The 21,849-nt window shown below is 47.6% G+C and overlaps 2 protein-coding genes across 13 annotated transcripts in view; one reads left to right on the forward strand and one right to left on the reverse strand.

Moving 5' to 3' along the window:
* The window catches only part of LOC107155695 (potassium voltage-gated channel subfamily C member 1-like), a 43,973-nt gene extending 42,856 nt beyond the window's left edge, over positions 1 to 1,117 (reverse strand). For both annotated transcript variants that reach the window (XM_048797195.1, XM_048797194.1), the window contains exon 1: positions 929 to 1,117. The gene's annotated coding sequence lies outside the window, so the exon portion shown is untranslated. The remainder of the gene's footprint in view (positions 1 to 928) is intronic.
* A 98-nt stretch (positions 1,118 to 1,215) lies between these two features.
* Positions 1,216 to 20,949, forward strand: Las1l (LAS1 like ribosome biogenesis factor). 11 transcript variants are annotated; one of them, XM_015501664.2, is made up of 15 exons: positions 1,222 to 1,576; positions 2,306 to 2,431; positions 3,426 to 3,495; positions 4,283 to 4,364; positions 5,214 to 5,399; positions 5,630 to 5,676; positions 6,527 to 6,636; positions 8,875 to 8,960; positions 9,283 to 9,333; positions 9,673 to 9,879; positions 10,224 to 10,371; positions 15,415 to 15,986; positions 18,612 to 18,762; positions 19,195 to 19,397; positions 20,627 to 20,949. In XM_015501664.2, the coding sequence occupies exons 1-14, from the start codon at positions 1,371 to 1,373 to the stop codon at positions 19,382 to 19,384; spliced, it is 2,232 nt and encodes a 743-aa protein (XP_015357150.1). In that variant the 5' UTR covers positions 1,222 to 1,370; the 3' UTR covers positions 19,385 to 19,397; positions 20,627 to 20,949. The 11 variants fall into 11 exon arrangements, 10 of the variants coding, with proteins under 10 accessions (XP_048653148.1, XP_048653150.1, XP_048653149.1 ...); XM_015501660.2 differs by having other exon boundaries at positions 1,224 to 1,576; positions 5,214 to 5,495; XM_015501663.2 differs by having other exon boundaries at positions 1,224 to 1,576; positions 5,214 to 5,495; positions 19,261 to 19,397.
* Positions 20,950 to 21,849: the final 900 nt, after the last annotated feature.

The following is a 21,849-nucleotide window of genomic DNA, read 5'->3' on the forward strand; positions in this document are numbered from 1 at the left end:
TTGACTCCCAGCTCTTGAAAACCTATAATTCTTCAACACAGAACTATAGACCATGTGATTTTGGGGACCCAGTGCTAAATTATCCCATTAGGACTGGCAATGCTTCCTAAATCATACCCCAAGAGTGCCTGAAGCAAAGGCCCAAACATAGCTGGTAGCGGCAATTTTCAGCTCAGAAAAAAATCTAGTCACAAAAAAATATAAGAATTACTGAATCTACCCATCAGGATGACACATAGCAAAGCAGGCACTGCAGCTGTTCCCACCTCCATCCCCAGTCCTCTTTCCTTCCCCTCCAGAGATTTTGGCTAATAATAGAAAGTGAGTAGGTGCTGATTTCCATGTTGCAATTTTTTCTTCATTGATGGTATATAATTTTATTTCATTTCCATTAAATAACTCTTGAGAATAAACCTTAAGATATGCAAAGATGGGCTGGAGATGTGGCTCAAGCGGTAGCGCGCTCGTCTGGCATGCACGGGGCGCTGGGTTCCATCTTCAGCACCACATACAAGTAAAATAAAGATGTTGTGTCCACCGAAAACTGAAAAATAAATATTAAAAAATTCTCTCTCTCTCTCTCTCTCTCTCTCTCTCTCTCTCTCTCTCTCTCTNCCCCCCCCCCCCCACGCCGCCTTCACGCCCCAGAACTGGGGATTGAACCCAAGGACTATCCACCACTGAACTACATCTCCAGCCCTTTTTTCTTTGAGTCAGGGTCTCCCTAAATTGTCAGCGCTGGCCTTGAACTTTTGCTCCTCGTGTCTCAGCTTCCTGAGTCTCTAGGATTACAGGCGGGCATGGCAAGATAGCAGATTTTTTTTTTAAACCCAACGGTAATAATATGGGTATTTTCTCTGTATTCCTTCTTCGTGTGTCCAAAGTGTTTTACTGAATTATGTCCTGATTTACGGAAATCATAACATACCTGAAAGCCCATTTCCAGGAAGTATACGAGCAGACCACAATCCTTCCACCGGCCGCCAAGGGGCGCAACATAATTTTTGTTTCTGTAGTCCAGACACACCCTTTCCGGTCAGGGACAGAAACTCGAGAGCAACCTGGAAATTGACGGAACCTAGAGGCTAAACACTTGCAGCTCGATAAGGCTGTTTTGTGAAAAGAACACTTCCGGCCGGCAAGGAAGTAATCACACATGCTGTAAAGCCAGCCTCCAAATCCCACGTTTCGATTTGCTAAGCTAACGCTGGGAGGCGGGCTCGTGTCGGGGTCGTTCTCTCACATTGGTTGCTGGGACGGCGGCGTTTTGGAGTGAGGGTAGCACATTGAGCTGAAGCTTGTGCGGATCGCGGTGGCACTGGGCCAGGCATCTATCCCAGTTCTGGTGGGAATTTGGGACAGGGTCAGCAATGGATCTCCAGGGGATGGATCTCGTGTGGAGTGCATGGTACGGAAAGTGCGTCGAAGAGAAAGGGTCGTCGCCACTCTTGGCTCCAAGCATCGTGGTCGCCTGGCTCAGCAGGGCGGAGTGGGAGCAGGTGACAGTTTACCTGTTCTGTGATGACCATAAGTTGCAGCGGTATGCGCTGAACCGCATCACAGTGTGGAGGAGCAGGTAAGGCGGCGGGCTCAGGCCTCTTGCCTGCGTGCTGGTGGTGCTTCACCTCTTCTTGGTCAAATTCCTAAAAGGCCCTGTTCTCAAGTCCTCCCCTAAATCGCTTAATGATGCCACTTTCCCAAGTGCCTGGAGGAAAGTCGCAGGCAAGCTCTTGCACTAATTCCGTTGGTGGATGAAAAGTAAGAGGGTGTGTCTCAACAAACCTCTTGTCATATTTGTGAGATTTGACTTTTACCTCCATTAAGTAACCCTTTCTTGGGGAGGGAGCCGGTGAGAGCAATGGGCCTGAGCGAGGACTTAAGGAGCAAGTCAACATCCTAGTGTGGATTTCTGGTGCTGATTAGGGCAAGTGGGAGATGGTCTTACCTGAAAAACCATGGTCAAGTGGGGTGTCTCTGTCCAGTTTATAAGATTGGGGCTAGACTAACAAGGGATACAGGGCTTCTCTAGCTGAATGATTGAGGGTTGCAAGGTTAAAGAAGGGTGTGTCACACAACTATTGATAGGTAGTTTCTCAGATGTCTTGTATACATCCTAGCCAGCTTCCTAATGCCCTGTGTTGGATCCCACAGACACTACCCCGTCATTCCCATCTTTTTGTTTTGTGTCTTCATGCACTCTTGGGCCAGTATATAATGGGAATATCCTGCAACAACCAAGGTTCTGAAGTAGAGGGTGGACCAGTGTAAAGGATCTTTATGATGGTGCTGGACTGTGGCCCTTTAGGTTAGGCAACGAATTGCCTCTGGCAGTGGCTTCTACTGCTGACCTGATACGCTGTAAGCTCCTGGATGTAACTGGTGGCTTGGGCACTGATGAACTTAGACTACTCTATGGCATGGCATTGGTCAGGTAAGACCTGCATGGGGTAGAAATTGGAGGGGGGGCGGTTTGGGATCTAAAGGTGGGGCAAGCATGTGATAAACAAGGCTTGCTTTAGGTACAACCTGAAGCAAAAAGCCCTGGGAGTCCCTGAGTGTGGCTCAGCCTGATTGCTTGACTTGACAACTTTTGGAAACCCGCCCCCATCAATATATTCTTTTTATTTCTTTTTTATTTGAAAGCCTTTTCTTTTTTATTTTCCTTTCCCTTTTGTAATATATGCTTGGCTGGGTGTGTGTGTGTGTGGGGGGGATGGAGATTTACACCAGGTGATCGTTGTAGATCTATTACACCTTTGACAGTCTGATTTTCATTTCCTCACCTAGAGGAACTTTTTTGAATGGCTTTATTGCTCTTGGGTGTGATTTAATGTGGATTTCCTAACTTTACCCCCATCTGTACCTGGCACCACCCTTTTCCCTTTTCTCTCCCCCATGAATACTGAAAGGTTGCTGAGTTGTGGAAGTGAAGACTTGGGCTGGGAGTTCCTGACTTAACAGAATGACTCAGTGGTTTTAGCTGTCTCATTCACTTCAGGAAAAAGGTTGCCACTGAGTTTTCTCATGTGTCAAAGCTTTTTCTCATACTGTTCCCTCCTGTTTCCTTGAGGTCCTCCCTTCATCCTTTTACCTTCTCTGCCATTAGCTGTTCTCCCCATATTCAATTTCCTTTGTTTTAACATCTATGATATGTTATGTTTTAGAATATTATGTCATGATTATTTATCCTATCTTAACTTGGCAAGGCCAGAACAGTGTCTTATTCATTTATATGGATTCAGTATAGGGCAGACTCTGTAAATGTTGGAGGGCATGGAACTATCCATGTTCTGGCTGGCAACAACCTTAAGAACAGGACAGTTAGTGGAAAGTTGTGGAAATGCAAGCTGTCAGTAATTCAACAAGATGCTTTGGATGAAACTTTTCCTTGGGCTATGCCACTTATTTCCCCCCCCCAAACCCAGGTTTGTGAACCTTATCTCAGAGAGGAAGCCAAAGTTTGTCAAGCTCTCCCTCAAGTCTCTGGCTCAGGAGGTACGTATAATAAAATGGCCTTGCTCAATTCTCTTTCTTCAGTAGGGCTCCCTAAATGGGGAATGGGGTAAGGTGTATATAAAATCAGACTAGCTCATCCCTTCACTAGTAACCAAGCCTGTCAAGAACTCCAGAGCCTCAGCTTCCAGCTCAAAAGAAGCAGAATTGCTCCCTTGCTCCTCACAGTATGTATAGTGGACTTGACCAGTCTAGCTTGCTGGGGATGGCCCAGTGAAGCTGAGTAGCCTGAATGTACCAATGTACCACTGGGTGGGGACAGAAAAGAGGTGGCAGTCACAACACTTACTCTCAGGGAGCTGACAGTCTGAGGGAAGAGAGCTCAGCCAAGCAGCATGAAAATGTCAGATATTCCTGCCCTGAGTGAGTATTTAAAGTGTGCAGAGACCCAGAGGGCAGGCATGTTCAATCATCAAGAGACACTCCCTGGAGGAGGTGTGGGATAAAGGAAGGAGTAAAAGGGACCTGGAAAGGGGAAAGGGAGGCTGGAGAAGGTAATTGTTAATGCTAATTCACAGAACTCTCTGTTGAAGGAGAGTGGTTATTGGTTAGGGTAGGTGGGTGTCTTTTTTTTCTTATTTTTAAGACAGCCTCCACAGAGTAGTAAAAAATAATCAAGAGACCTGGTTTTTAATCTTGGCTCTGTGAGACTGGAATCTTCTCTTAAGACCTCAGTGTCTCTATCTATACAATGGGATGGATGTTCAGGCTAGATTATCCCTGGGTCTCTTCCAACTATACTATTTTAAATTTCTATGCTCCTTATCAGGTGAACATTCCAGATTGGGTTGTTGAACTTCGCCATGAGTTAACCCACAAGAAAATGCCCCATATAAATGATTGCCGCAGAGGTGAGTACCCAGAGGATTATCTAATATCAGCCCTCTGGGCCTGGCTGGGTGACATTTGGGATATACGGATAGGGAGGAGGTTCTTACTTGGCATTGGGGCTGCAATTACGGTGAATCAAGTGAGGTACTCACCTTGGGCACAAAATTTAAGGGATTGTCCAAAGCTTAGAGATCAAAATAAATAGCATTTTAATGTGGAAAAATGTATCAGGAACAAAATATGAAAAATAAAAGCAGGATTATTATCACTGAGTTCTTTTGCTTCAGGCTCCAGTGTGACTTGGCAGGGTACTGTTTTGATGCCTTGATTACAGTTTTTTGGCCTCCCCTTAAATTTTGTTCCCGAGGTGGTACTTCAATAGCCTCACCATAAAGGGGAGGGAGATGCAAGTTAAGAGGCATTAGCCATCACAGTATCATGAACTCAGGAGTTCTTTGGACATCCATCTCATCCCATTTAAGGCCCCTTGTTTTAGCCTTTTCTCTTCTAATGAGATCTAGAAAAGGGAAGAGACTTAGCAAAAGGTTATGTAACTAGCTAGTGGGGTAGTATCCTAGTCCTCTCACTTACCACTCCTTGCTGTTTTTGGCTTCTCATTTTCAGACCCAGTGTTAGGACTAGGAAAGGAACTGCTGGTGAATAGGAGAAAGCAAAGAACAGGGAGATAACCCATAAGGAAGTAGACTGTATCTGGATATGTGAGATTTGAGTCTTGGAGCCAAGCCTCTTTCTAGGGCTTTTCCATAATGCTTATAAAATGAGGCTAGAAGCCCACAGGACTGGAGACCTACTAGTTCCTTGTCTGCAGCTTGTCCTATGGCCCTGCCTTCCTTCTTCCCCTCCTCTAGGTTGCTACTTTGTTCTGGATTGGCTCCAGAAGACCTTCTGGTGCCATCAATTAGAGAACAGCCTGAGAGAAACCTGGGAGTTGGAGGAAGACAAGATGGAGACAGAGGAAGAGGACCAAGAAGAAGAGAAGAACACTGCTGATGACATCAAAGAACAGAAACCAGAGCCTCAGGATGATGGGAAAGGTGCAGAGTTGGATGTCAGGGCTGATGGAGATAGTAAAGTCAGTGAAGAGGTGGATGCTCATTTGGCAAAGGCCCTGAGACATAAGGAGTTGTATGGTAGGTGTCCATGGGGGCAAAAAGGGGCCCATGAGCCTGGAAAGTTCAGGCTTAGGTTAGCACTGGTTATTTCCCTGGCTCAGCACTTCCTCAGGGGCTGTAGTATCCTATATCTCTCCCTATTCTGTTTTCAGAAAGAGCCCGAGACTTGCTGGTATCATATGAAGAGGAGCAGTTTAAGGTAAGAAAAGTTCCTTTGACTTGGCATGCTCTCATCTGCCCTAGCCATTTCTTCCCTCTTGCCAGCTACCTGAGAAGTCTTGAGAAGGAATTTGAAAGAAAAGTGGCAAAACATGAGGGAACTTCTCAGAAAGAGAGGGGGGAAGCTAGGAAGGAGACAAGAGCAGCAGAGTCCAATTGGATGATCCTCCACATCGATGGAAGGGAGCAGATGATGAAGTTTGTGGATAATCTGCCCTATGGGTGGTAGGGAACAACTGGGAATGGGTAGTTGAACAGTCCTGTAATTTTGTAGTCTACCAGCAGGTGGGGCCCGAGAGCTTCCCTAGATGGGTAAGCCTGAGGGGTGCTGTTTTAGTTGGAAGGGAAGTAGCTCAGAAACGATTTAGTTCAACCCTGCCTTTTCAAAGAAGAAATTGAAGCTGTGAATTAATAAAGGACAGACCCAAGCCAATGATATAGCATAATAAGAATCTGGGTCTCCTGATTCCCTTTCTTCTGTAACACCTTGTCTGCCCTCATTCCTTACTCTTTTGCCCAAAGGTTTCTGCCCATCTCCAACCAAATGCTTCCATTGGATATCAAAGTATTGGGGTATTTGATTATTGGGAGCCATGAAGAATTAGGAGGAGGTAGAGGAGAGGAGGAGAAAGCCTGGCATTTAAGGGTCATGTGATTTTTATTGGTAGAGCCAATAGGGGAGTTGTGGGCCCACCCCTGCATGCCCTGCCTTGTCTCCATAGGGCAGTCCTAAAGTCTTATGTGAAAGAATCCTGGAGAGGTTGGGGGTAGGTTGCCTGGCTGGGTCCTTGACAGAACCAGCTTTCTGATGGAACCTTTTTTGCTAACAGGTGCTGGAGAAATTTAGGCATTTACCTCAGGCTATTAAGGCGTGGAATAAACTATCCCCATGTGTAGAAGGCATCCTGGCAGAGCTCAAGGGCATTTCATGGGAAAACAGGTATGTAGCTAGGTAACCAGGGGCTGGCTACTCACTAGGATAGAGGGTAGCAACCTCACTGAAATCAATTCCCATATCCTACCTTGCCAACCTGCTGTAGGAAAAATCCCAGAGATAATCCTGATCCTTCACATGGTGACCCGTGTTTTGCATGATCCTCTGCCTCTGGCCCTGCCAGCTTCTAGCTTGGGGTTGCCTACAGTGAGTCACTAGAATGACCAGAGGAATGAATATGCACTGTCATCCATCCCCTGACCAGCTTTGTTTCTTTTTGTCAGGTGGGATGTGGTGTTCTTGGCAAGTAGGAAAAGCCTGTGATCCTTAGTACTTCACTGCCAGCCCTTGTCTATTTTTTCAAATTGCTATCAACCTTGGTGGTTGTAGTTTGGGGGACAGAGGAAGGGCCTTGTCAGAGCCTGGCCCCTAGGCTCCTTTTTCTCTATGGCAATGAGCCTTATTCCCCCCCTAAGAAATAATGTTCAATTTAATGAGAGCAGACAAAGAGAATCTACCCATCCTTTTCTCATCCCTTGTTCTTGGAGCATTCTACCTAAATTCAAATGAAAAGGGGAGCTTTTACTAATAACCTGAGGAGGCAATGATAGACTAAGGAGAGTAGGAAGGAATCTGGGATGGAGCAAAATGTGGGTAGATGGCATAGGTACCAGACTGGACCTGGAGGGGAGCCTGCAATGTAGGTTGGGATTGCCCCTGCAGTCTGCTCTTTACCCCCAGGATAAGACTACTTCCAAAGGTATTTTTATCAGTGTCTGCCCAGCCTAGGATTCTTGGCTGTATTCTTCAGCAAAGAGATGGCTAGCAGTTGTCCAGCAGCTGGGGAAAGTATCCTTGTGCCCCTACATAGTATGACTGCTAGTGCTGAGCAGTTAGGTTGGCTGCTATAAGTGTTCTTGGATACTGACCTAAGAAGATGAGAGGTAAAAAGACAGCAATTCCTCCTTAGGCCTACTCTGCTGGAGGGAGGGAGCTTCAGGTTTTGGAATACCCTGGGACCTATTTTCCACCCTCTAGGCCTGGTCAGCTGGAAGGGGCTCTTGGAAAGCCACTAGTTCTGGAGCAATTAGCTTGCTGTTGCTGGTTTAGGTTTGAGCTAGATGGGTTTAGAGATTACCTGTATAATCTACTTTATCCCATCTTACTTTTTCTGGGTTTTTAGAGTTCCTAATAAAAGAGCCTATGCCCAGCTACTCAAAAAGGCTGAGGCAGGAAGATCGAAAGTTTAAGGGCAACCTGGGAAACTTAACAAGATCCTGTCTCAAAAATAAAATAAAGAGGTCTGGGAGCATATACAGCTCAGTGGTAGAGCACTTGCCCAGCACGTGTGAGGTTCTGTGTTCAATCCCAGTACAAAAAAAGAATAACAATAAGAAGAGGGCCTATGAATTGTATTTCATATTTTAGCCAGCAGTTGAATCCCCACAGTTTTTACTTCTAAGATGTAAAAAAAAGCAGCCAGTTAGATGGGAGTACGTGTGTAGGGGAATAGAGAATGATCAAGAATGGCCAAGGGAAACCAAAAGACTACAGGAACTGAAGTTTATCATGATACCAGGCATTTAACTTTTCTCTGTGGGCCTGAGACTTGTCTCCATCTGTTTGTTCAGCCACTACTGCTCTCATTACAGGTCATAGATCAACATGTGCTTGGTAAATGTATGTTCAAAACCCACTGATCCCAGCTCTGGCCCCAGGAGGTTCAAGTCTAAGATCCCCTTGTCACCTGCCCCATCTCCCCCAGTGCTGCCTTGGCCACTTGAAGAACCAGAGAACATTAGTTCTGGGTCTTATATCAGCTTCAGTTTGCTAGACTTGTGTCGTTTTCTTTTTTTAGAGCTCTGTAGTACTGAGGATTGAACCAGAGCCTAGCACATGCTAGTCAGGGCCTCTACCACTTAGTTATACGCCTCCAGCCCTTTTTAAACTGTGAGACACGGTCTCATCAAGTTGCCTAGCATGCCTTAAACTTGTGATTCACCTTCCTCAGTCTCCCGAGTAGCTGGGATTATAGGCCTGTGTCACTAATGCCCAGCTTATCATCATCATCATCATCATCATCATCATCATCATCATCATTTTTTGAGTCCAGATTTTCCTATTTTACCTACTCTAGTCCCAAACTCCTAGGCTCAAGTGATCCTCCCAACTCAGCCTCTTGAGTAGCTGGGACTACAGGCATGCACCACTGTACCTGCCTAAACTAGTGTCTTCTTATTCCAGGAATGCTGTGCTGGATGCTTTCTTGGATGACGGCTTCCTCATTCCCACATTTGAGCAGTTGGCAGCTTTGCAGATAGAATATGAAGGTAAGGTTCTGGGAGCTCAGTGCAGCCCTAGGGTTCTATTTCCTGGGCAGGAATACCAGAGTGGGCTGGGTGCCAAGGTGGGGGTGGAAGCCTCTCAGCCCTCCTGGCTGAGCAGAACAGGGAGCTCTGCTGATGTGAACATATGGGATTGTCCTTAGGTGGCCTGGAATTTGGTAGGGTGGGTGTGGTGGATAGGGTTGGGGGAGTCTTAACACCATTATTGTGCCATGTTAATTGTGATTTAGCCACTAGCTAGACAGCTAGAGCAGTGGCACTGGGATGGCCTTGCGAGGTCATCTAGTCCAACATCCTCATGTTACAGATGGTCAGACTGAGGTCCAGAGAGGGGAAGGTACTGACCCAGAGTCACACAGTGAGTTATTGACAAAGATGAAGCTAGAACCAGAGCTCTTTTTCTTTTTATACTTTGTTTTTGAGTCAGTTGTTTGTTGCCAGATACTAACTGGTTTCTCTTTTCCTGATGTTCTGCTCTTCTCTTTCCTTCTGTTCTGTGGTGGCAACTCTTGTTGGTGGGGCTTGCGCGCGCGTCCGCTTTCTTTCCCCCCCTCTCTGTGTCTGTCTGTCTGTCTGTCTGTCTCTCTCTCTCTCTCTCTCTCTGTCTCCCTCTCTTGCTCTTGTGCTCTCTCTCTTGCTGTCTCACTCTTGCTGCCATTGCCCTCCCCTCTGTCAACGGGTGTCCCTCACAAACCAGAAAACGTGGACTTGAATGACGTCTTGGTGCCAAAGCCGTTCTCTCAGTTCTGGCAGCCCCTGCTCAGGGGCCTGCACTCCCAGACCTTCACGCAGGCCCTGCTGGAGAGGATGTTCTCTGAGCTGCCAACCTTGGGGGACAGTGGGATCCGGCCCACCTACATCCTTAGATGGACCATTGAACTGATCGTGGCCAACACCAAAACTGGTGAGGGAGACTAGCCCTAGATCCAGGGCGTAAGGCAGCCCAGGCAGTGCCACTATACTCAGCTCTCTGCTGAAAATCATCAGACAGATACCTCCCTTGTTAAAGGTTTAGGTTCATCTAAGAGGGCCCTGTGGGCGCCAGTGGACAAATTTTCCTCTTTCCTTTTTCTTCTCAGAGCCAACTAAACTGGGCTGGGGCAAAGTGCCCTGAATGCTATGAGCAGTTGGGAGGTATAGGGTAGGGAATCTGGGGGGATGGAAGGGGCACAGCCAAACTTTTCAAAGTGAAATGCTGGGGGTGGGGGTCACTGGTTCCTTCTTCTCAGGCTCCCTCTTCTCTCCTAGGAAAGAATGCTCGCCGATTTTCTACAAGACAGTGGGAAGCAAGAAGGAGCTGGAGGCTGTTCAACTGCTCTGCCTCCCTTGACTGGCCCCAGGTGGTTGAGTCCTGCTTGGGCTCACCTTGTTGGGCCAGTCCCCAACTCCTTCAGCTGTAAGTTTCTTGAATTCCATCTGGTAAGAGGGTGAGGTCCTGCAAGCTTTAGGGCCACATGGTCCTAGAGTGGCCTAATTGGAAGACACTTTTGAGGACATCTAACCCAGTCCCCCTTCCATAGTCATGTGGGGGAACTGAGTCTTGGGAGTGAATAGAGTATTCTTCCTTTTAGATCATACAATTTATGACCTGGCTGAACTGAGTCCAGTGTGAGAATGCTTAGCACAGTGGCCTGCACAGAGTAAGTGCACAATAAATGGTAGCTGCTGTTTACTATCAAACCCAGGTCCTCTGACTCCAAGCCCAATGATGTATCCTCTATCAGTTTTCCCAAGGTACCTCCGGTAGTTACTCAGCAACTTTAGTGGTTCCCTATTGCCTTCCTGGTGAAATGAAGGCTTCTTGGCTCAACATTCAGAGATCTTTCTGATTCTGGCCCTGCCTGTCATGGTAACCATACCTCCTGTGAGTCCCCTTTACTCAATCCACCCTGGGTTCTAATGGTCAAACTGAATATTGTACTGGTTCCTGTAAATACCTGTGGTTGTCTCTCTTTCCTTCTCTGTCATGTCATGACCCGAAACCACTTCCCTCATTCTCATGGATGCCTTCAGCACCTGTTTTTCTTCTTGCTTTCTGGAGCAATATCTGTTTCATTTGGGTGACCCATCTGACACTGCAGCTCCTCAACTCCAGTGACTTTCATTCTCCACTATGCTCAGCAACCCATCTCCATCACTCAGAGCTATTTCACCTCTGAAAGTTGACATTTCAGCATTCTGCTCGGTGACCACCACCTCTTGTTCTTCTAGTTTTCACCCTTACATCCCATGACACCTGCTCTTTGCCTGCATCCAGACCTCCATGCTTCCATTTTCTCCCTCCCTTGACCTTGCTTCTGCCCAGTCCTGTCTGTGGTTGATTGCTTCAGCCACTCATCATCAGCACTCTCAACTCTGCTCATCCTTTGGCTATATCTGACTTGCAAACCCCCATGCTGGGATTGATCCTCCCCACTCTGCTTCCCCTGCTCCTCAGCCCGGGTAGCTGAGCTCTGCTGGAGAAAGCAACATAGCCCTGCGGATTGCTGCCACTGCAGAGGTATGATTTTTAATCTCGGGCCAGGCCTCAGTTCTGCTTGTCTGAACTTTGACTTGTTTTCTGACAACTTTTTCTCCCATTCCCTGACTATTCTGAACCTTTACCACTTACCTTGAGCCCCTCCCTCTCTCCCATTTCACCCTAGCTTCTTCGAGCACATGGAGGCATCCAACAGGGCCCCCTCGACCTGAGGTCCAGCCCTCGTGAACTGATCTGCAGCTGCAGTCAACCTCGCCAGTCTCAGGATGAGGTGGCCTTGCCTCTCCTCAAAGCCTGCTCCTCCACCTGTGCTCTGGAGCCACCTCTGCCAGCATTGCTGGGGCTTCAGCCCAGCCTCTCACTTGCTCTGCTGGTTCTTGCTCCTCAATTTATGAATGTGTCTATTTTTCTCCTCTTAAAACAAAACAACAGTAATAGCAACACAAGAAAAATCTGCTTTGACCCCACATCCCTCTGTTGGGTTATCACCAGCTTATCACTCCTTCCCCTCTGATCTCAAAAGAATAGTCCTCAGCTAATAATCTCCTCACTGCCCTCTTACTCCTCAACCAACTGTAATTTGGTGCTCACCTCTAGAGCTGCTTTGACCTAATACCAAATCCAATGGGCCCTTGTTAGTTTCTGTGTTTACTGCATTGAAAATGTTTACTATTCCCTCCTAGAAATGCCTGTGCTTATTACTACTGCCTATAAATTGCTAAGGCCTAAATCTCTTTATCTAGCCCAGGCATTCCCCTCCCCCATGGTTCAGCCTCCTATACAAAATAAACTGCATGCTGAACATCTCCCCTTGGATGGCCCACAGACATTTTAGTGTAACCAAAAGAATTGGTCATCTTATTCTCCACCCCAACTCAAAAGTGATCTTCCTCCCCTGGCAGCACCATCTACCCTGTCCTGTTGACTCCTGAATATTTCCCAAATCTGAGATTTTGTGTTGCCGTGTCTACTTCCCCCAGTGTCTCCTTCCCTCTATTACACTTCTTTGAAAGCAAGGGCTCTGTATTAGCTATCATGCCCAAGCACACCACACAAATCCAGGCACCAAATAGGCCTCATTAAACTGAAAACTGCTCTGCTGTTTCCTTGCCAGCAGTGCTATCGTTGGTGGGAGCTGACCTATGCCTGAGGAATGAATGAAGTGGGAGACTGGATGCCAAGGCCCTTTTAGTCCCTGATTCCCTGGTTGAGTTCAAGTCTTTCTTGAATCCTTATGGCATCTGGGCACAATAGTTTTTATATGGTTAAAAAATGTGACCTTGTAGACACATTCAGCCAAGGCAAGGCCTCCAGGTGATGGGACTGAACCAGACATTGCCAGATGTGTGCATTATAGACTAGAAGTGACATGGCTGGGTGGGAAACTGGGAGGATAATCGGAAGGGTCTGGAGGCATCAGGAAGAGCATCATGAAGGAAGCATTTGAGCAATTCAAGCAGAGAAAAGAATAAAGGAAGTTTCGAAGTGCAGAAGGAACACGGCATGTGTATCTGGGGTGGGGGAGGGAGTGAAAAGAGTAGCATGGAGAGGTTTGGATAGGTGGCCTTCAAGGTACTTTCCAATCCTAAGTGCCTGCAGAGTGGAAGCTGCTGGTCTTGGAGAAGTCTGGACCACAGAGATCTTCTCCCAACCCAAGCATACCAGAGGGATGCGACACATGCCAGCAGTAACAGCGGCTTACTTGGGTACGATTTCTTGTGCACAGATCCTGCCTTTTCCAGATAACCAGTTGAATTTATTCCTAATCACCCCATTACACAGAGTGGGGATAAAGGGGATGTGCTCAGGTATGATGCTGCAAGTCAGAGCTGGGGCCAGAATCCAGGTAGCCTGTCTATAGTCCCATGTTCTTCATAATGCTCTAATAGAATGTACTGTTACAAAAAGCATCTGTTATTAGATGAATACAGAACTTGGCTTTTGTTTTCCCCAGAGAAAAAAAATAAAAGATACCACTGGCAATTAAGTGTCAGGCATGGTGCTGTGTTTTTTTGTAGAGATTATTTCATTTAGTTTGACACAGCAATCTTGGGAGATGGAGGTATGGTACCCTTCTTTGGCAGATAAAATATTGAGGCTCCGAGGAGTGAAGTGACTTATCCAAAAGTCACATGGTTTGTACAGTGGACAGTGGGACAGGGATCTGGGCCCAGGTCCTGTCAGTTTGAAGTCTACCTTCTTTCCATCAGCTGGAACCTGTGACTGTCTCAGTCCTGAGCTGTGACCAGGCATACACAAGGGAGGAAATGTCTTTTGAGATTGTATCACCCTGCACCTGAGTGGTCCGACTGGATAGCTGGAGATGATGGGTGGGTAATAACAAACAGTGGTGATAAGGCTTCTTGCCAATATCGAGTGCCTGAGAATATTTATTATTAATCACACTAATGGACCACAGTGAGAGGGCAGAGAGTTACTCTAGCTTTTCCTCTAATAAAGCTGGAAGCTTTTCAAGAGCTTCCCACAGCCAGCCAATATCAATTCAGTTTGAACCAAGGTCCTCATGGAGTACAAAACTGGCCCGCAGAGATACTCTCTCAGTCAAGTCCCTAGCTCCCAGCCCAGTGGCCGGGCATATGTGACCAATCCTTGGGTGCTGAGAGAACAGTCAGTCCACTGGACACGTGGTCCCTCCATGAACCATGCAGTTCACACTCCATACACCTGGAAGGACACTCCCCATCCCTCCACCCTGCCCACCTGTCCAGTAGGGCCTGGGTGCCTGGTAGGTGCTAGCTTCTATGCAAGGCTCCATGAGGAAGGCTTGCCCTCTTCCTCCCCAGCGACTGTATCTGTTGGTGGTTTTGTTGTTAGCACCGTCTGTTGTGTGCACAATGTCATCATCTTTAATTCCCCTCTGCCTGACCCTTGCCATCGGTCACCAAGCCCTGCTCTCTGTCTGTCTGTCCTTCCCAGCTTCTCCCTCTCATCTCCCCTGCCAACGCCCTAGGCCAGCCCTCACAGATTCTGGCCTGAGCTGTCCAAACAGCCTCCTCCCTGGTTGCCCTGCCTCAATGCTGCCCTACCCCAGCCCCCACCATGGGGACCATGGTGATCTTCAGACAGGCAGCCTTCACCTGTGCTCAGTTGGCAGGCGACCTAGTCCCCAACACACACACTTCCCTTCCCAGCTCTCTCTTCCTGGTGTAGATCCTCAACACAGGCTTTGCCCTCTAGCCAGGATACTCTCACCACACGCAGCAATGCAGTGTGCTCGCTCTTGTCTGGTCCTCCTGGGTCTCACTTCCAGCACAAAGCCTGCCCTCAGTTGCTCCTCCCTCCTTGTGCTCTCTGCCTGCCCCCATTCCTATAGTTCCCCTAGAAGGTCTATGATGCTCATCAGGCCTCCCTTTCACATCCTGCTTTGTCTTGTCAACTGCTGCTTTTTTTTTTCTTTTTTTCCATTCCAGGCTAGGCTGTAGCTGTTCCATAAAGGGATCACATATTGTGTTCCACTCAGAAGGAGCCCAGCACACATTAGGCATATCCTTGGAATTCAGGACAGATTGTTCAGCCAGGCCAGAGGAGAGAGGGATCTGCCATTCTCATTTCCAGCCTGACAGGCCTGTTGGCTAGTTTGTGTTTCTGTGTAGTGTTTCAGTACAGACTAATAGCTATCATTTATTGCATGCCCACTATGTGCCAGGCACTGTGCCAGGCATTCTATGTGAGCTCTCTTATTTACTCATCTCAAGGAACCTAGAAGTTAGGTATCATTATTGTCCTCATTTTACTGAGAATGGAAGTGAGGTACAGAGATGAACCAAAGAACTTATTCAGGTTCCATGGTCCTGTTGTTTCTGTGTTTTGTGTGCTCTACTCACTGCCTTTCAGAGGCTGGTGTAGAAGCTCAGGGACCAAGTTCAAACCCTAGAGTGTTGGGGTAGGAAGTGACTTGAGATTTTGAATCTTTCCTACCCAATCCCTCCATTTCCTCAGTGTCTTCAAAGCCATGGGACAGGTCCTGCCAGATGGGGAGCAGGAGAAGCTGCTGCGCATCTGTTCCATTTATACTCAGAATGGAGAAAACAGCCAGGTGAAAGAGGGATCAGAGGCTCCCCCCTGCGTGAAGTCTCCATACACACTGGATAGCCTATACTGGGGTCTTAAACCAGCTGGTTCTAACTGTTGTTCTGAAGGAAAGGCCCAGCAGCAGGGGGAACAGGGCAGCCATAATGATATCAATCAAGAAGAGAAGGAAGAGAAAAAAGTGTTGCAAGACCAGATGGAAGAAGACGATGAAGAAGATGATGACGATGACCTGGAAGATGAAGAGGGAATTGAAGATGACGATGAAGATGGTGATGAAGATGATGATGATGGCGATGATGATGATGATGACGATGACGATGATGATGAGGATGATGAAGACGAGGAAGAAGATGAAGATGAAGACAGAATGGAGGTGGGACCTTTTTCTACTGTGCAGGAATCCCCTACAGTGGAGAATGCCAGGCTCCTGGTCCAGAAACGAGGAGCTTTGCAGGGTTCTGCATGGCAAGTTAGTTCAGGTAAGGAACCTGATATGCATTCTCCCCTCACTGATTGTTTCTCTTTGAACTAGGGAAGAGATGGAAAGTGGCAGGAGGTAGCCAGTATGAGTCAAGCTTGGGAGAAAGTCAGGTACATGGATGACAAGTGACTTTCTTCCCTCTGAGGATGGAGCATGTAAGCACCAAGGACCACTGTTCGGTGTTTGCTGTTTCATTTGTAGAGAACATTTAGAGGGGACCGCGTGGGTGTGACCACCAGGCAGCAGCACTCAGGAGAAAGTGAGAAGTGGAGGAAGTATACGTATGATTCTGCTTCAATATGCAGTAAGAAAGGAGTGCTTTCTGTATATTCATGGAGTCTGGCTGGTTGTGAGACACAACAAAATCTGGTGAGGCCACCTGAAGGAACCCAGGGCATTAAGTTAGAGACACAGGAAGTATGATCAGAAGAAGAGAATAGAGTGATATGTATTTTAGATGTTCACACAAGGTCATGAGTCTAGAGCCTAGGGGAATGGAGGTACAGGGAAGGTTGGTGATATACACACAAGAGAAAAGGGCATGTCCTGTGTACTATGGCCTGGGGGAGGGATAACAGCTGGACCTGGGAGTGGTATAAGGTGGCCATGATGGGGAGTGAGATGAAACCAGAGACAAGGCAGTGAATGAGCTTATGGGGAGAGCTGTATCTTTCGCCTTTCTGTGGATGTTTATGGAAGGGCTAGGGTATAAAGGCCCTGGGTAGGAGTGTTAGGGATGGGTGAACACATTTTATTTCTGTGTGTGTGTGTGTGTGTGTGTGTGTGTGTTGGGGGTGTGTATGTACCTACTAGGTAAATTGTGGCACAGAGATATCTCTTAGGGCAAGAAAGGGTATATGGGGGATGTCTTTGTAAATAGCAAAAGGAAGGATGTTTGTACAAGCAGAATTGTGTGTATATGTTGAAGGGACCAAAAAAGTAGGGGAAGAACTCATTGTGAAATGGGCCATAGTGTAGCTGTAGCTGTGTGTGCATACACTCATAGTCATATGTCTTTTGTTTTTGAAGAGGAGGCACGGTCACTGAGACCCATGAGGGCCAAGAGTTATCTGTATGAGGGAAAGAAATGGTAGCAGTGAGAGATGAGAGCCTATGAAATGGTGTGAGACTGCCCTCTAGATATGGCCTGTGTGTCCATGTTGAAGGACTGGAGTTGGACAAGGTGTCAGATAGGCAAGTGATGTAGACAGTGTTGGGGATGTTAGCGATGGGGTGGATGGTAAGGTCACATAGCCCATGGGTGGAGTGGTACCTGTGCCTGAAGGTAACTGTATTATAGCACAGGGACAAATGCTTGTAAGAGAGGAAGAGCTTTTTTTTTTCAATGCTGGGTGTTGAACCCAGGGCCTGGCACATGCTAGAAATGTGCTCTACCACTAATGTACACCCTTAGCCCATCATCTTGTTTTGAACTGACACATAATTGTACATATGTATGGGATGCACTGTAATAATTTGATACATGTTTAAAATATGCAGACAGTACTTTTGGATGGGCTTCTATATGTGTTACATAAACAGCTGGTTCAGGTTTGATACTTTATAGAATGTTGAAGGGGGTCTTATGAAAAGGAGAATTCTTTGAGTGTCAGGAAGATGCAGGAAGTCAGAAGTCAGAAACAGAATATGTGTGGAAGAGTTAACTAGCAAAGGATTCTCTTGAAAATAGTGGATGTACTTGTGTAAAGATGGGGAGGAATGATTTAAAATAATACTATGGGGGATGTTGAAGCAATAAGACAGGGATAGGAAGGGCCTAACATGGTCCATCCTAAAGTGGAGTGTGTGTGTGTGCGCATGTGCGCATGTGTGCATGCACGTGCGCATATGCATGTTGGGGGTAGGCTGTTGGTTTAAACTACAAAAAGCTAGTGTGTTAAATCTTTCCTTCTTTCCCTTGGCCATTATTCCTTTTGTGTCTATGCATGTGTGCAAAGTTGGGAACTTGAAGTTGTCTGGTTTGTATGCCTGTGAATGTTAGGTGTGGAAGGCAGGGAGTGAAATGGAGGACATTTATTGAATGGAGGGCTTGGTATGTTTGCTTTTGTATGCTTGGGAGGCAGTAGGGGATGGGACATGTGAGATTGCCCTTTCCTGGAAAAAAAAGTATTCTTTGTATGAGCCTCTGGGGCAAGAAGACCTTGAATGGGGCAGGTAGGACATGGTACCTCTGAGGGCCCACCCTGAGGTAGAGAAGGAAGAAGGGCCATGAAGAATGTGTGGTGAGCATGTGCTGTGGTGCACACCTGTAATCCTAGCAACTCCAGAGGGTAAGGCAGTAGGATTGCAAGTTTCAGGCCATCCTTGGCAAGTTCAAGGACAGCCCGGGCAACTAAATAAGGCCCTGTCTCAAAAAATAAAAAAGGCTGGGATATAGCTTAGTGATAGCACCCTTAGGTTCATTCCTCCACCCACCAGAAACAAAATGTCACCACTTATGCTTATGAGGATATATGTAGAGGAGTGAGGGTGGGGGTATGCAGAAAGCTCATATTGAGATGGCTGAGTGGGCTGGTTGGATGGACAGGGTGGGTAGTCCTGTACACCAGTTAGAGAAACAGCTCATAAGCCTATTCTTCTTATGCCTCTCTTTGCTTCACAGAGGATGTGCGATGGGACACGTTCCCCTTAGGCCGAATGCCAGGTCAGACTGAGGACCCAGCAGAACTTATGCTGGACAATTATGACACCATGTATCTTTTGGACCAGCCTGTGCTAGACCAGCGGCTGGAACCCCCAACAGGCAAAGCTGGGTGAGTGCCCATGGCAGCAAGATTTCTCACCCTCTTTGTCTGCTGCCTGCAAGAGGGGAGGAGACAAAGTGGGGTGGGTAGGTAGGTGGCTGGGCCCTTGCTAGGACTCCCTGCCCCTAGAATAGAGTGCCATTGAAGTAAGCACATAGCACTGGCTTGGCACCCTTTGCAGATTGGGTCCAGTTTTTTTGTGTGTGTTTGTGTATGTGCACGTGCACACACACGTATGCACGTGCTCACATTTGCATGTGTGTTTTGGGAGGAGAGGGGTCCATAGCTTTCAGTGAATTCTCTGAAGGGTCCACCTTTCCTAAAAGGTCAAGAACAGATGTTCTTCATTCTGTTCATGAGGAGAAAACTGAGGCCCAGAAAGGGGAATGGATTTGTCGAAAGGTGCATAGAATAATCAGTAGGCCTCCCCGTACTGTCCAGGCATTTTGGTAGCAAGGCCTGCGCAGGGCTCCATGTTCTCCCTCGGAACTCGCCTTTGGATCACAGGCGGGAGAGCCCTGGGCTCATCAGGGAGCCAGGAAGCAAGCAGCCCTTGCTGAAGGGCTATGCTGGTAACACAAAGGAGCCCGTCCAGAGGGCCTATACTTTCCGGAATGCTGGGCCACTGTGACCGGGAGAATCCTGTGAGTACCAGAGAGAGACCCCTTTGGGCCCCTGAAATTAATAGTCCATCCCTGTGCTGTTTGCCGACTCCCTGGGAGATGAGCCCCTCTTCATTTGGGCATTCTGGGAGAGGGCTGTGGATCCCAGGGGTCCCAGAAGCAGGCCAGGCTCAAGACAATGCCATGGACTCTGTATCTGAGGCAAGGGGGCAGTAGGCCTCTTGGAGAAGAGAGGAGATAGCTGGGGAAGCCAGATGAGAGTGGGATTCACCTGTCTGAAAGACCCCTTCTCTCTTTAGTCCCAGCTAGCCTGGCCCTGGGTAAATCTGGCTTAGTGAGTACCAGGGTATCAGGGGTATCAAGGTACAGGCAGGTGGAGTAACCTGTTAAATCAAGAAGGAAGCAGATTTTGCCCAGCTCCTACACTTCCTGGGCTGGAGCTGGGCATTCCCACCACAGCTCCACCCTTGACTTGGCTATGTGGCCTTGGGTAAGTCATTTCTCATCTCTGGACCTCAGTTTCCTTGTCTGTAAAATTGTGGGTGATGGGAGGGATGGGACTAGATCATCTCAAAGGGTTTTTTCAGCTGTAGTAGTATAACCATGGACCTGCCTGAGGGGAAGGATGATGGCTTTGTTCTCAGCTGTCACCTCATCCAGCTGGAAGGACCTTTGACCTGCAAGAAGCAGGGGAAGCAAGGGTGTTTTGAGCTGGGCCAGGGAGAGGGAGGGCAGTTATCTCCCTCAGGCAGCCTTGCAATTATGGGATGGGTGCTGGGCCTGTCCCTAAAGCCCAAGCCTGGCCTTGGGCCCTTTAACCAGCTATTATATGTGGGAGGGATCCAGCACAGAGTCTTCTGGGTCCCCAAGCTTCAGGAATTTGGAAAGGAGGCCCTGTTAAGGCAGCCACTTCATTATTTTCCTGGGGGTGAAGTTGTGTGGGACCCCTTCCCTTAACCCAGACAGCTCTCTATGGGCTTTAGTCTGGTTTATGTACTGGGTTTTGTATAGTGTTTTCTTTGAAAAGTTTACTCTTCCTTCCCTCCCTCCCTCAACTATGGGGAGGGCAAAATCACCCGTGGAGCCCAACTGAAATCACTTTTTAGATTTGCTCCAGTCTTTTGTATAAAAAGCCAGGCAGGAGGGTGGGCCCTTCTCATAGACGTGCACATATCAGGCACACTTAGCTCCTCTAGGAGCCTAAAGTGCCTTCTTTCCTCACTGACCCCCCCCCCCCACTCTTTCCACAGCACCCTGGGCCTAAGCTGTGGTGTTGGCAGTGGCAACTGCAGCAATAGCAGCACCAATTTTGAGGGTCTTCTCTGGAGCCAGGGGCAGCTGCATGGGCTCAAAACTGGCCTGCAGCTCTTCTGATGCCAGCCTTGATGCAAGTGTTCATCCATCCCTGCCAGGACAACAGCCCACCCCAGAGTCCACCTGATGTTCCATGATACAATTGGGAGACAGCCTGAATCAGTCATGGCAACTCATCTTTCCACCAGAATGGAATTTTGAACGTTTTTCCCCCTTTTTATTTTGCTTTGTTTTGAAAAACAATAAACAGGCAACTGTAGTTTTGGTGTTTGTGAGATGAGGGAGGATGTGCTGGAACAGACTAGAATAGTTCTTCCTTTACTGTGGGGACTCCAGAGAAGGTGGACTAGTAACTAGGGTTTGAGCAGGAGCTGGATTCTCTTGAGTCCACTGGCTCTGATTGCTTCCACAGCCAGACTCCACCCATACCTTCTGCCTGGTTCCTTTGACCATTTCTGCACCACTCAGCTTTAGTGTGGAGTCAGCTGACTTTGAAGCTTTAGGCCTCAGAGGAGAGGCATTGCTGGCCACAGAGTCTACCCAGCAAATGAAATGTGTTTGTTGAGGCTGGGTTTGCTCAAAGCCTTACTGACAGTGGGAAGGAGATCCAGGTTTTCCTGTTTATCTCCTCGTCTTGCCCTCACTGGGCACCAAGCAGTAGTTGAAAGCCAGAGATTATCCTTTTACCTAGGAAAGATACAGTGGACTTCCCTGTGGTGGGCACTGGAACTAGAGTAATGCCTTAGGGATTGATCCAGAGCCCCTTCTTTGTGGTCACCCTAGGGTCCTCATCTCACACTGTCTCCTCAGTGCCTACCCTGTGTTAGCCCTGAGCTGCCAAGAGATAGGTGACAAATAAACTATGTTCTCAACCCTTGGAACCTTAGTTTGGTGAGGAAGGAAAGTTACCAAGTGATAATCTGACACCTTAAGTGATATCTGCAAGTTCCTGTGGCAAGAAATGATGAAGGAGAAGACTTAACATTCTGAAAATTCCAAGGAAGGATTTGATGGAAATGCAGTTACCAGAGTGAAATCAAGGTTCCGTAGCACTCCAGGTGTTCAGGATTCAACCCAAGGTCTCATGTGTGTGTGCTAGGGGATCACTCTATAACACTAAGCCCCAGGTCTTCAATAAAGGTTTTAACCTGAATTAGGA

The sequence above is a fragment of the Marmota marmota genome, unplaced genomic scaffold (genome assembly GCF_001458135.2).
Source record: "Marmota marmota marmota unplaced genomic scaffold, marMar, whole genome shotgun sequence".
NCBI classification, from domain to species: domain Eukaryota; kingdom Metazoa; phylum Chordata; class Mammalia; order Rodentia; family Sciuridae; genus Marmota; species Marmota marmota.